Source organism: Micropterus salmoides, unplaced genomic scaffold (genome assembly GCF_014851395.1).
Source record: "Micropterus salmoides isolate LMB-PRFRI ecotype aquatic unplaced genomic scaffold, ASM1485139v1 Ms_hic_scaffold_5, whole genome shotgun sequence".
Classification (NCBI taxonomy): domain Eukaryota; kingdom Metazoa; phylum Chordata; class Actinopteri; order Centrarchiformes; family Centrarchidae; genus Micropterus; species Micropterus salmoides.
In genome coordinates, this window is record NW_024044237.1 from 22,349,591 (window position 1) to 22,361,429 (window position 11,839).

General features: G+C 37.9%; 2 protein-coding genes across 3 annotated transcripts; one reads left to right on the forward strand and one right to left on the reverse strand.

Moving 5' to 3' along the window:
• The first annotated feature begins 246 nt into the window (after window positions 1–246).
• pdzd11 (PDZ domain containing 11) lies at window positions 247–7,339 on the forward strand. 2 transcript variants are annotated; one of them, XM_038699626.1, is made up of 6 exons: window positions 247–355; window positions 894–1,001; window positions 1,560–1,700; window positions 2,603–2,701; window positions 4,588–4,648; window positions 5,463–7,339. In XM_038699626.1, exons 2-6 carry the CDS (start codon window positions 909–911, stop codon window positions 5,495–5,497), a joined length of 429 nt encoding a protein of 142 aa, XP_038555554.1. In that variant the 5' UTR covers window positions 247–355; window positions 894–908; the 3' UTR covers window positions 5,498–7,339. The 2 variants fall into 2 exon arrangements, with proteins under 2 accessions (XP_038555554.1, XP_038555555.1); XM_038699627.1 differs by having other exon boundaries at window positions 305–355; window positions 904–1,001.
• A 154-nt stretch (window positions 7,340–7,493) lies between these two features.
• Window positions 7,494–11,839, reverse strand: stard14 (START domain containing 14). Its single transcript, XM_038699621.1, has 6 exons — window positions 11,463–11,839; window positions 11,183–11,330; window positions 10,665–10,768; window positions 10,280–10,397; window positions 10,115–10,167; window positions 7,494–8,822 (listed from the first exon to the last, which is right to left on the reverse strand). The coding sequence occupies exons 1-6, from the start codon at window positions 11,631–11,633 to the stop codon at window positions 8,634–8,636; spliced, it is 783 nt and encodes a 260-aa protein (XP_038555549.1). The 5' UTR covers window positions 11,634–11,839; the 3' UTR covers window positions 7,494–8,633.

Below are 11,839 nucleotides of genomic sequence, written 5' to 3' on the forward strand. Positions count from 1 at the left end.
ATCTGATGGGGGTATTGGGAACAGAAGGAGAGGAAAAGGGGATAAGAATCACCAGGAAGGCATTATTTAAATTTCTTAAAGTCACTGGGTTGGTGAACAGAACATGAGAGCACCTTATTAATGAGTTTTGTAGTTGAGTGATATGATGGGACACACTCCAGTACAGTAGGTGGCAGTATGCACCTAAACGTTGTTTGCAATCCGCCATTAACTAAGAGAAGAAGCAGTGTCGTTGTTGGACTGCATGTTGGCGTGACTACTCCGTGGCAGTAGGTGGCGGTAATGCACTGCATGTCAGTCATCATTTAAGCCTAACACCAGAAAAAGAGCTTGTTGCTAACTTTCAGACTGGAAGGTGAGATAATTAGTTGTTTTGTGGCTGTCACTGCGTTTTTCACCTAGAGGTTATGCGGCCTATTCGTCGCTATAGTTTAGTAGACGATTATAGTGAATGTCATTGAAATATCATCCATTATAAAGAGAGAAAAGCAAGCTTTTTTGAATATGGCTTGTAAGCTAAGAAATGATCCACTGTCGGCTAAAGCACGATTCACTTAACTTTATTTCTATCATCTGATCCATGTGTTACATCAGTATGTTCACATTTATTCCAGGATTTGTATTATATCAGCAGGTTTACTCTTTGGAAACAGTTTTTAGTTGAACTTGGTTATAATCACAGTAACTAGCAGACTGATCTGAACGTAGATGATGGCGTATGGCGATTGTTGTGTTTGGTGTCCTTGGTCGTTTTTATGCTGTCACTAACATTTACTTAAAGCATTAGTATGTAATAATAATGGCTCATGAAGATAGCTGTTACCTTTTTATAACAAGCAGTACACAAAACCTTAAGCGGCGACTTTTCATAACAATGTACTTATTTTCTTAAGCTGTTTTCAGAAACAATGGATCAGAAAATTCCTTATGATGACTACCAGCTCCCAGTGGTATTTCTGCCTTCGTATGAGAACCCACCAGCATGGATACCTCCACAGGAGGTATGCCACATATTAGTAGAATCAAACTTAAACCCATACGTTAACAAATAAAAAGGTTTACTAGTTTATTTTCTGAAGCTTCCACTGCACCTTCAATTCTTCATTGGTCTGTCTCCTATGTCTCCTTGTCCCTGGACAAGAGACTTTATTAACAACAAACACATTTGCTGTCAGAAAAAAGCTGGTCACTGGAAAGGTGCCGAAGTCATTGACCAGGAGTCAGTGGACGGCCAAAGAAAGATCAGGGTGTTTACATCTGTCACGAAACGTAAAGACTGTGATACAGTTGAAAGCTTTGCAAAAAGCAAGATGCTCCTTGAGTTACTGTTTCCAACATTCCAATATAAAGGACTTTCATGCTCAGTATACGTAACTTTTCTGCTGATTTGCCTAGTTGCAGAGATCTCTGAGAATTTCTGCATCTGAGTGTTGACTCTTATCTGATTGCTGTTACTAAGTTAAAGTGTCTAAGAAAGATCAAGCTCACACAGTCATAATGGATATCATGCCACTATTCTGCTAGTACTTAGTCAGCTTTTCTTTTTTGTTCATTTTTAGCGGGTTAATCAGCCTGACTACAACAACGAGCTCACCCAGTTCTTGCCCCGTACCATTGTGTTGAAGAAACCTCCAGGAGCACAGCTGGGCTTCAATATTCGTGGGGGAAAGGCGTCACAGCTGGGAATCTTTATATCCAAGGTATGTGTGTAAAACCCTGCTGTTTGGTATGGCTTTCACTAGCATCCACGTTTGTTGTGTTTAGGGTTGGTCGTTTCAATATTGTTGATTCTGATTCTACTCATCAAGTCTGGTTCTTATTGAATCGCAGTTCTGATTCCAACCCCTTCACCACAAATCTTGTCACACCTCAGTGACATTTATCGACTTTCTCTGATGATCTTCCCCTTCATAGCTAAGGTGAAATGAGTTTCTGTACTAGAGGGCTGTCTCTGGGGACTCATGTCTAAGAAAACTATATATTGGAATCATTAGTAGATATCAATCATTTACCTTCAAAATAAAATATTAAAATCTGCTCATTTGTGTTTTGTACCTGAGTGAAAGACGTTGCTACTGCTACTTGCGTTAGCAGTATCTGGGGCGTCATTGTAGCTGGGAGACAACAACTTATTGAAAACGATGATGAAGTAAATGCTTCGTCGTATTGGAGATGCTTCCTCCCTTGCGGTAAATATCCTTACTGCAGGTGTTGCATTTTGCTGTGTCATTATCTTTTTTAGTGAAGCTATGCCAAATATTTTGAGTGTTTGGTGCAGTCCGCCATGGTCCAAGAATGTAAACAGAAATACTCTCTCCTCCCATGATTTGTTGATGTACTGCGTAACAAATGACGTAGCAGGTCCTGACATATAAGTTAAACTTTTATGGACTGTAAAATGCTCACTGTCATTCAAATGGGAGTGCCACTGAAATAAGCAAAAAGTTAGAAACCAATAAGCAGAATCTAAATGCAAATGTCTTATCGAATCCATGGTTTTTGTTACCCAACCCTAGTTGTGTTGCTAAGTGATCATTTGCTTTACAATTTACATATTGTGATTTCTAATTTCTGTTTGTTTGTGTGTGTGATGTGTTGGCAGGTGGTCCCAGACTCAGATGCTCACAGAGCAGGGCTACAAGAAGGAGACCAGGTTCTTTCTGTCAATGAGGTTGATTTCCAAGACATAGAGCACTCAAGAGTAAGTCAGAGCAGTGCTTTTACGATAAGATCCATACAGATTTCTATCAACACATTATTATACAGTATCCATCTGTTTAGTACAATATTAGTGATATTCAGAAAGGAATATTAATCATGTTTCAATCAATATATTTTGATTGAAACCATGATTGATGATACATTATCACTGCATACCTACAACAATGGACCAGGAAGGTCCATTGTTGTAGGTAGTTCAGGAAGACTAGTGACCACTTTGTAGAAGCTAATCAGAATCCAAATAAAGAATATCAATGTGAAACAACTCCACATATGCAACACTGCTGCTCTGTCATCTTCAGTGTAGTTGGAACGTGTTGAAAATGCAACTTTAACAGATTTGTGTTATCATTATCACTCCAGAATATGGAGAAAATTTAATGGATAGTATTAACACAAGTTTTCAACATAGAGCTAGTGTATGTTTATAAAGGTTGAACACTCTTGTCAAATTATAAACTGGTCAGAGTAGGCTGATTAGTCAGCCTCGAATGTAAAACCCCACAAAATTCTAATCTTCATAAGAATTTAGTGTATATTTTGGCAATCTATTAAGACCAAAACCAAAAGCAACATTTTGACCAGGGAATATTTGGGAGCATGTTGTGGAAGAAAATTTTTACAACTTAAGGGGACAGTTAGGACCTCAATGGAAACAAATAGATGACCACACTATCAAAAATTAAATCAAAGAATAAGACTACATTTTTCATAATGTAAAGTGCTGTAAGATGATGTTTATCTCAATCACATTTGTGTAAAATGCACCTTTATTTTATAACATACCATTACTTATTTCAGTATTTTAATTCCCATTTAAATATCTAAATATCTCACATTTTCATGGTTAAAACTAGAGGTCGACCGATATGTTTTTTTTCACGCCGATGCCGATACCGATACCGATACCGATCTTTTGAAATCCGGGTCGGCCGATGGCCGATTAATGCTGCCGATTTATTTTGGCCGATATTTGCTTGGTTTTTAACCTCTATTTGCACCGAACTGAAGCTCAGAAATCCGCGTTGATATTCGGTGCGGTAGATAACGGTCGTTAAGGTTCCAGTGCCGTATTAGCACCGGGTCTGTCTGTAGCTACCCGTTAGCAAAGCAAAGCCAGTCTGTCACTAGCCTATAGTGCGTTGGTCTCTTTTTTTATTACTTATTTCTCTGCATTGAGTGACAACCCTCTAAAATATAAGACACACAAACAGAACAAATAAAAGTCTCAGATTCACTCTGTAATTGCAAAATTATTGCTTACTTATTGTGACATGATAGCAACTCTTCTGTGATAATGCAACTTCAACTACGATCCAAATTAGCCGAATGTCATGTGTTTTATTCAGGTTTTTTCTCGAAGTTGGCAGTAACATATCAAAAGTTTTTAATTAAATATAAAGGAGTAATAAGAATTGAATCCTTACCGTTAGCTCCTTAGGCACTGGATGAGGTCTGCTGCTCACTCGGCTGGAAAATGACTCTAGCGGCAGCACGCGTCAAACACGTGTTCCACGACAACACTAGGCTGCCCACAGATGCGCCTGCCTAATAATCGGCTTGATATACTTGGATATTGGCCGATGCCGATTATGTTAAAAAATGCCAAAAATCGTCCGATTAATCGGTCGACCTCTAGTTAAAACATTACTGTTTAGGCATTCTGATGTTAAACATATAATTTTCGTTTTTTCGCTGCTCCTGACGTTATCTTATATCCTTGTGAATGGGCAAATAGCACATACAAATAATGCCTAAATAAGAATACCCCAGAACTGCATTGTTGTCATTATTTTCCCAACTGTGTTTTATTGGTGAGAGCCGTTTTATTGTATTGCATTAAGTGAATTGCTTTTTCCTCTTTAGGCTGTAGAGATTCTGAAGACTGCGCGAGAAATACTGATGAGGGTTCGCTTCTTTCCTTACAGTAAGTATCTATCTTAAGAATGATCTGTACTTGTGGAGAATATATAAGGGTTTCTGGCTTTGAAACTTATAATTTAACTTTGGTTGGATGGTTTGGTATTGGAGAGAACTGAAACCATGGAACATGTTGCAACTACATGGAGAGGAATTAAGATGTCAGAAATCACTAATTATGGTAAAACAAATGCATAATTTGGTTTAAAATACAGGAAGTGTAATTATTTATTAGTAATTGTGCTAATGTGGTCATAATTTTAAATAAAATTTAATACAATAGTATTTCAGTATTTTGACTGAATATATAATTTGTCTTTAAAGGCCCAATCAGTATTTATGTGACCATAAATAACAGCTAAATTCATGTACAGTAAATGAGGTTCTTGACTTATATATGTAAAATTAGCCCTTTGTGTTATTCGTCACAGGTCATAATTAATAATTTAAAATATAGGCCTGCTTGCAAACATTATTGATGCAAACAAAGCATCTGTTAAAGGTTTGTTGTATACCTTATCAAAATGATGTTAAATGATGTCAAATGATGTTAATGTGTGAGCAAAGCCACCGCAAAGAACACATCTCTTTTTCTGATAAACCACACTTCAGGAATTTGAAACTTGTACTTAGATGCAAGTATGTTACAGTATACACATACTGTAGCTAAGATAACGATCTCACAGATTGTCTTAAAAAAGAACATACACGCAAAATAACATATGGCTTTGGAGTCAGTGAATTCAATAATGCTGGTAGGAGATTATGAAATACACCCTTTTCAGTATTGTAATGTTGTCCTCTATATGTTCTTTCATCAGACTACCAAAGGCAGAAGGAGAGGACTGTACATTAGGTGGCAGCAAAGAATGCTAGAGGAAGAAAGGTGGACACGCTTCACTGCACGTCTTTACCCCCCTCCCACAAACTCTGGCCTCCATTCTTTCTCAGCTTCAAGATGACTGATGTATGACTAACAGACTCATTCAGAGTCCTCCATGTAAGGACATCATATACTCGGATTCCTCTCTCACCCAGTTATCTGAGCAGTCCCTAATCTACTGTGACGCATGACGTTTACTCCATCAGGATGAACATATTCACTCGTCAAGCCTAACATTTATAAATTCTGCATTATTTAATTAAGCATCGCCTTTATTTACTTTTCCTCAAGTCCTAATCAGATGTTTCTACTGTAGTCTTGTAGAATATATTACTAGTACTAAAGTACACTTGTGGGTACTGTACACATTTGCCACATAGCTTTCTAGGCGACCACTCAAAGCGCTTTTACACTACATCTGCATTCACCATTCACTCACAGAGCATAAGTGCTCAAACAGAAACTATCATTCATACACTGGCAGAACACAAGGACACTTCGACATGCAGCCTGGGGGAGCCGGGGATTGAACCGCCGACCTTCTGATTAACGGGCAACCTGCTCTACCTCCTGAGCCACAGCCCTCTATCTATCTATTGATCTATCGATCGATAGATAGATAGATATACACATACACTTCGCTGCTAGTTTTAGGTACGCCTAGCTAAAACTGATGCAGTCCAAAAAAACAACAACCCTGCAATACAACTCAAAAGAATCACAAAATACAGCCTCCAAAATGACCATATGATTGAATCAACACCTCAGTTGCAACCAAACCTGAATATTAAAACCCTCTTAACAGTAGGATTTATTGCCAGGGTAGTGTATATTACTGCATTAGTTCATAAGTGAACCGAATAAATTGGCAACTGAGTGTAAATACATGTAAAGAATGACCATAATGACTTAGACTTCAGTACACATGGTACTAAACCAGCAGGGCCTTACTGTAAGCAAATTATAGTGCAACACTTCTAGTAGATTTTAAATATCACTGTGAATGTACCGAACATCCAGTTTTTAAATAATTAACAAGCATTTATAATTGTGTAGGAAATAGTAAGTTATGTAATTTCTATTGGGGACCCAGCATTATTTTACGTCACGTATTCATTTTGTTCAAATAAGTTTTACATACACTGCTCCTGGGCTGAATGATATCGTAGTTATTTAATGGATAAACTGTATATTTGAGATGCCAAACTGTGAACAAGTATAACTTCCAACATGCGCCAACTGTGCAGGCTGTTGCAGTTTCTCCTGCTTGTCATCTTACAACAATTTCCCCTCGGGGATCAAGAAAGTATTTCTGATTTTGATGCTATTAAAGTGCATCATAACAGCACATTGTGTCCTGTATCTTGAGATGTGTATCTTAGTATAGTGGTAAAGCCTGTAATGGGATGTTCTCTATGATCTGGGTGTAACGGCTCTGATGTTAGCAGGATTGGATTTCATTCCAACTGAAGACTCTTATCAGGTATTTTCATCATTTTGTCGCTGTAGTTCAAGATGTGCTGATCAGTACAATCAGTGGAGACATACTTTGGCTGTAAAGCAAATCTGCATCCATTCCAGAATTTATAGTTAACAGTTGAATACCTCTGGATGTCATTGCAGTATGCTAGTATACAGAACGTTCATTTAAACATTTGTAAATACCTGCACAGCAACACTGTCTTATCCTTTTGTACATTAATTTTTCCATAAAAGGGAATAACTTTGTTTTCCATATGATTATTTTCATCAGAATTTTCCATAAAGGATCATGGCAGTGACGAGGCAAAAATAAATATAAGGGTTTGAACCATAGTAACCTTTTGTCTTTGTGTACTTGAGCCAGAGCTCGGAATGGACCGGTTTGCTTTGGTGCAAGTAGCCAAACTTGTTCCACTTTGTAGGTTGGTTTGTCTCGAGACTGATTGTCATCTTAAGAGGAATGCCGTCAATGACAGTGATTACCAAAGATGGTTAACCTTGAGAAGTTTATTAAAAAGTCAAGACCACGTAATGTCCTTAACATCAAATATCTTAAGAACAAACTAACAAAAGCCTGCAGGACTTTATTCCTGGGTCCTTCGTTCATTGTGACTTCATCTTAGCGTACGGTAACTTCAAATAAATAAGATATGCTTTATGGTCATTCCAATCCTTCAGGTAAAATAATATTCAACTTACAAAATACAGACTTCATATGTACATTTTACATGTTAACACAACCTAACTTGGTTTTGATTCTCAGATCAACAACTGAGTGCCAATGCAAGTCTAGGGTCTGTATAACTTATTAGATCGTATAAACTTTGATTGCATCTGAATAAATACAATGAACCTTTCTATGTTACACATTAAAGATGGAAATAAAGCACAGTTACACAGTGATCATGACTAAATAAAATTAAACAGTAATAAAATGTTCACATTAGGTTTAAGTTTTTTTTTTGTTTTACATTCAATTAATCTTTGCATTTTAACAGATTCAAGGTCGACACCCAGAGCTGCTGCACAAACCCAGAACCTTACAGCATAATAGATTTCATGTTACCCTATTAACATGTTTTAAATATAATGGTGTAACTAGCCAAATTAATGTGATTTAACAAAATAAAAACCTCACTATTAAGTGTTTCCTTACATTCAACAAAAAAAATAAAAAGCTACGCTAAAACAAGCAATTCATTTATTTAAAAAAAAAAAGAAAAATCAGGAATGTGGGGTTTATGAATGTGGTCATTTCACTTCACTACTTTCACCGCTGACAAATTTTCTTTCACGGTCACTTGCAAAGAGCCATAGCAGACAACTACACTTCATTTCCTCTTCAAATTTGTTCATGTGCATTGTAAATTTAGTGCTGTAACCAAGACATAAAAGTAAAAAAACAGCGCGGTGGCTAACACTGGAAACATGTTTAGCTTAGTTCAGCCTGGAGTCAGGTGAATGGCAACTTGATCTGTGCTGTAAACACTTCATGCTCTTGCTCATCCCAAAAAGGCACAGTGATTTCTGAAACTGGATAAATCACACAGTGCTGAAGGTCTCAAATATGAATTTTTGAGTATATACAATCCATGCCTCAACCTTCCTCACGTCATTTTGATGTGATTTAACTGCTGTCCTCACTGTTCTGAGCATCCACGTTTTCTAGCGAGTCTGCTCTCTGTATCGACAGCTCGGCAGGGTCCATTATGGGCAGGGTGCTCTGCTCTGGGTACAACCAGGGCTTCAGGTCGGGAGAGTGCTTCTGTTTCCACTCTGGGTAGTTCTGTCCCGCCTTGTGTACACTCTGCATGACCTGAAAGGAGTAGGCCAAAGAGAGGATACCATTATCAGAGGGCTGCAGTCTTGACAATGTGGATCATACCACACCTTCAGTCTCAGGCAACAAAGCTGAAGATAAAGCTGATCACAAAATACTGTGCAATAGATTATGTGGCAAGCAGTTACACAAGTCTAACTATTTACAGCTCTGCCGCAGTCTACATGAAAGTTAAGTGTAACAAATTTTAAAGCATTAACATTTGAACAAAGGCCTTTACATTAGAGTATAAAATGGTGATCTTGCCTTTGCAACCTTCAGTTTTCAAATCTGGTTATTCAAACAAAACTATCAGCTTTGACTATGAATTAGGGAACAACCCCCCCCCCCCTAATCATCAGCCTGATGTTAAAAAAAAAATTAAATCTAATAAATCATATAAAAAAGCAAGAAGTCACTGATTTTAGTCTCTCAAATGTAAATATTTGCTGTGTTTATTTAGCCTTCTGTGATAGTAAATGGAATGGCTTGAGGTTTTTTGGACAAAACAATTTGAAGCGACACCCTGGACATTTTTCACTATTTTCGGACACTTCATAGACTTATCATTTATTCGATTAATCAAGAAAATACTTAAGTTGCAACCTTACTCCAGTCACTCAGATTTAGGTATGCAAGAAAACTAGCAAGACCCCACAAGTCTTAACTTCTTTACCAAAACCTGCTTTGTTAGATGGGTTTTGTTCATTGCAATTCCATATTAAGAGAACCACAGCCTGGCTGAAATGGTTCTTACAGGCATGTATTTTGTATTATTAGTCCTCTAGTATCATTCTCAGTTTGACTTAGCTACTAACTTAGCCAGTTATATTTTATTGCCTTATAAATTATAATCGTTTAGTTTATAGAAATCATTGTAACGAGATAAATAAGGTCAATGTTTCTGTTAATAAAAAGGCACAAGTCTCCCAATTACAGTTTCTTAGTCGCACATAAATCTGCAGAAGGAAAGAAACCTGGGGAACGAGTTCTGCAACAGCTCGAGCTGAGAATCTCATTTGTCAGCAGCCTTCCTAGGACAGGCCCTTAAAGTGGGTTTCTATGGTTACCATTGTCCTGTGAGACACATGAAACCCTCACTCCCTTCTGCATGCGACACACGCACACCTATTACACACCTTTTAATCATCATGGACACACACGCCCCCACACTGTCGGGCACACTGGGACACAGTTCATGTATTTTTAACTTCATTTTCAGTGCTGCCGTTAAGTATACAAAACTTCTAACCAAAATAGTTTGTGACAATACGTGTTTCATTACATACCCGTGGAGCGAGTACTTGGGAAGCTTTGTTAACCACAACCTTCGGAAGAGAACCTGGAAGAAGAGATAAACTTTTAAAAGAGCTCTAAAAATGTTCAGCAACAATTCTCACTTTAAAAAAAAAAAAAAAAGAAAGAACCATTTTAGTGTTGATTTATGGTCTTACCTTTGGGGTCAGCTTGTGAAAGGTATGTGAAAGAACAGCTATTTGGTCCTAGGGGCTTGATCAGATAGCCAGTGAGGATGGAAACAGCCCTCACAAGGTTGCTGCGAGGAGGGTATTTCTGTGATTGAATCAAAAGAGTTTGCAGAATAGTGAGAAAAACTACATTTTGAACTAAAAACACCTCTTACAGACAAGTTACAGGTTATGTGAATTGGACCCTATCACAGTTGTTAAGACAAATGTAAAGATGTAAAATAGCTGTTAAACAAAAACATATAATAAATGCTCACAAAATATTAAGACAATAAGTGGCAGAGATCTGTAATGGCACTTATAAAGACAGTGCCTATTATGTGCCTGGGAGGGTGTGTAGGAAGTGGCGTACCGGGTGTTTGACTGAGAAGTTAATGATAATGTACTCATCATCCATCACCTGCCACGAACGCAGGCTCACCACATCTCTGTTCTTGATTGGCTTTGGGCAAAGCCCTGCAGAGAAAGAAGGGAAAAATTACATACAAATCTGGTTATATTGTGTTTAGACTTGCTTCATTTCTTCAGGTTTTCACTCTCAAACGTAGACCTGCACCATTGTTACAACAATGAATACACTGTTTGAGCGAGAGACTGCTCATTCTTCATCCCTGATGGGTTCAGCAGTTTACAAAAAAGGTGTCGAACAGATTGTAATAAATTAGAAATGGAAGTAAAAGAGACACAACAATTCATTATGGATGGATTAAAACAAACAAACAATCTGGTTTGTGTGTGTAAATATTGACAAAAATATAGTGACACAGCATTGTTTCACTGTAGACTAACAGGTGTCTGGTGGGTGACTTTTAGAGAGAGGGAGAAACACACACAAAGAGGAATGTGATAAGATGCAATAAGAGTCCTCACATGAATAGTAGCCCACATCAGCGTTCGCAGAGAGCCGGGCGATGTCAAAACTCTCCAACATGGCTGGGTCCCATTCCTTGCGGTACTGGCCGTCATGAAGGACGTCGTACATGGTGGCTGCTGATACGTCTTTGATTATCATTTTACACTGAAACACATACACAATGTCCTTTAAAAATACAGCAAAGTGAAGTTAACAGCAGACTACCCACAGTCTAGTATGACACCCTAGAGTTGATTATTTTCTAAACAGTGTGAAGTTGGTGTTGAATGAACTTACCTTGATGTTGTGGACTTTAGACCCTTGATTTCCTTTATTTGGAGGAATTTCGACCCACACTTGCATCCCATTGCTGTCATACTTGTTCACCCAATTGTCCGTGGATAAACACTGCTTTCTGAAGTCAGCAAAGACCGCCTCGTCGGGTATAATACTCGAATGAAGAGGCATCTTATCTTTAAAAAAAGAGAAAAAAAAGAAGTTTCTTCTTGGAAAAAAATTATTCCTTCCTTCTGACAGTCCAGTGTGTGCGCTTGACCCGTGTCGACTGAAGAGATTTTAGACGCAGTTGTGTGCCACGGGCGAATAAATATATGCGATCGCCAATCAAGTCGAGCGGGATTTTTGTGCTGGAATTCATGTGCCATTCCTTCAAA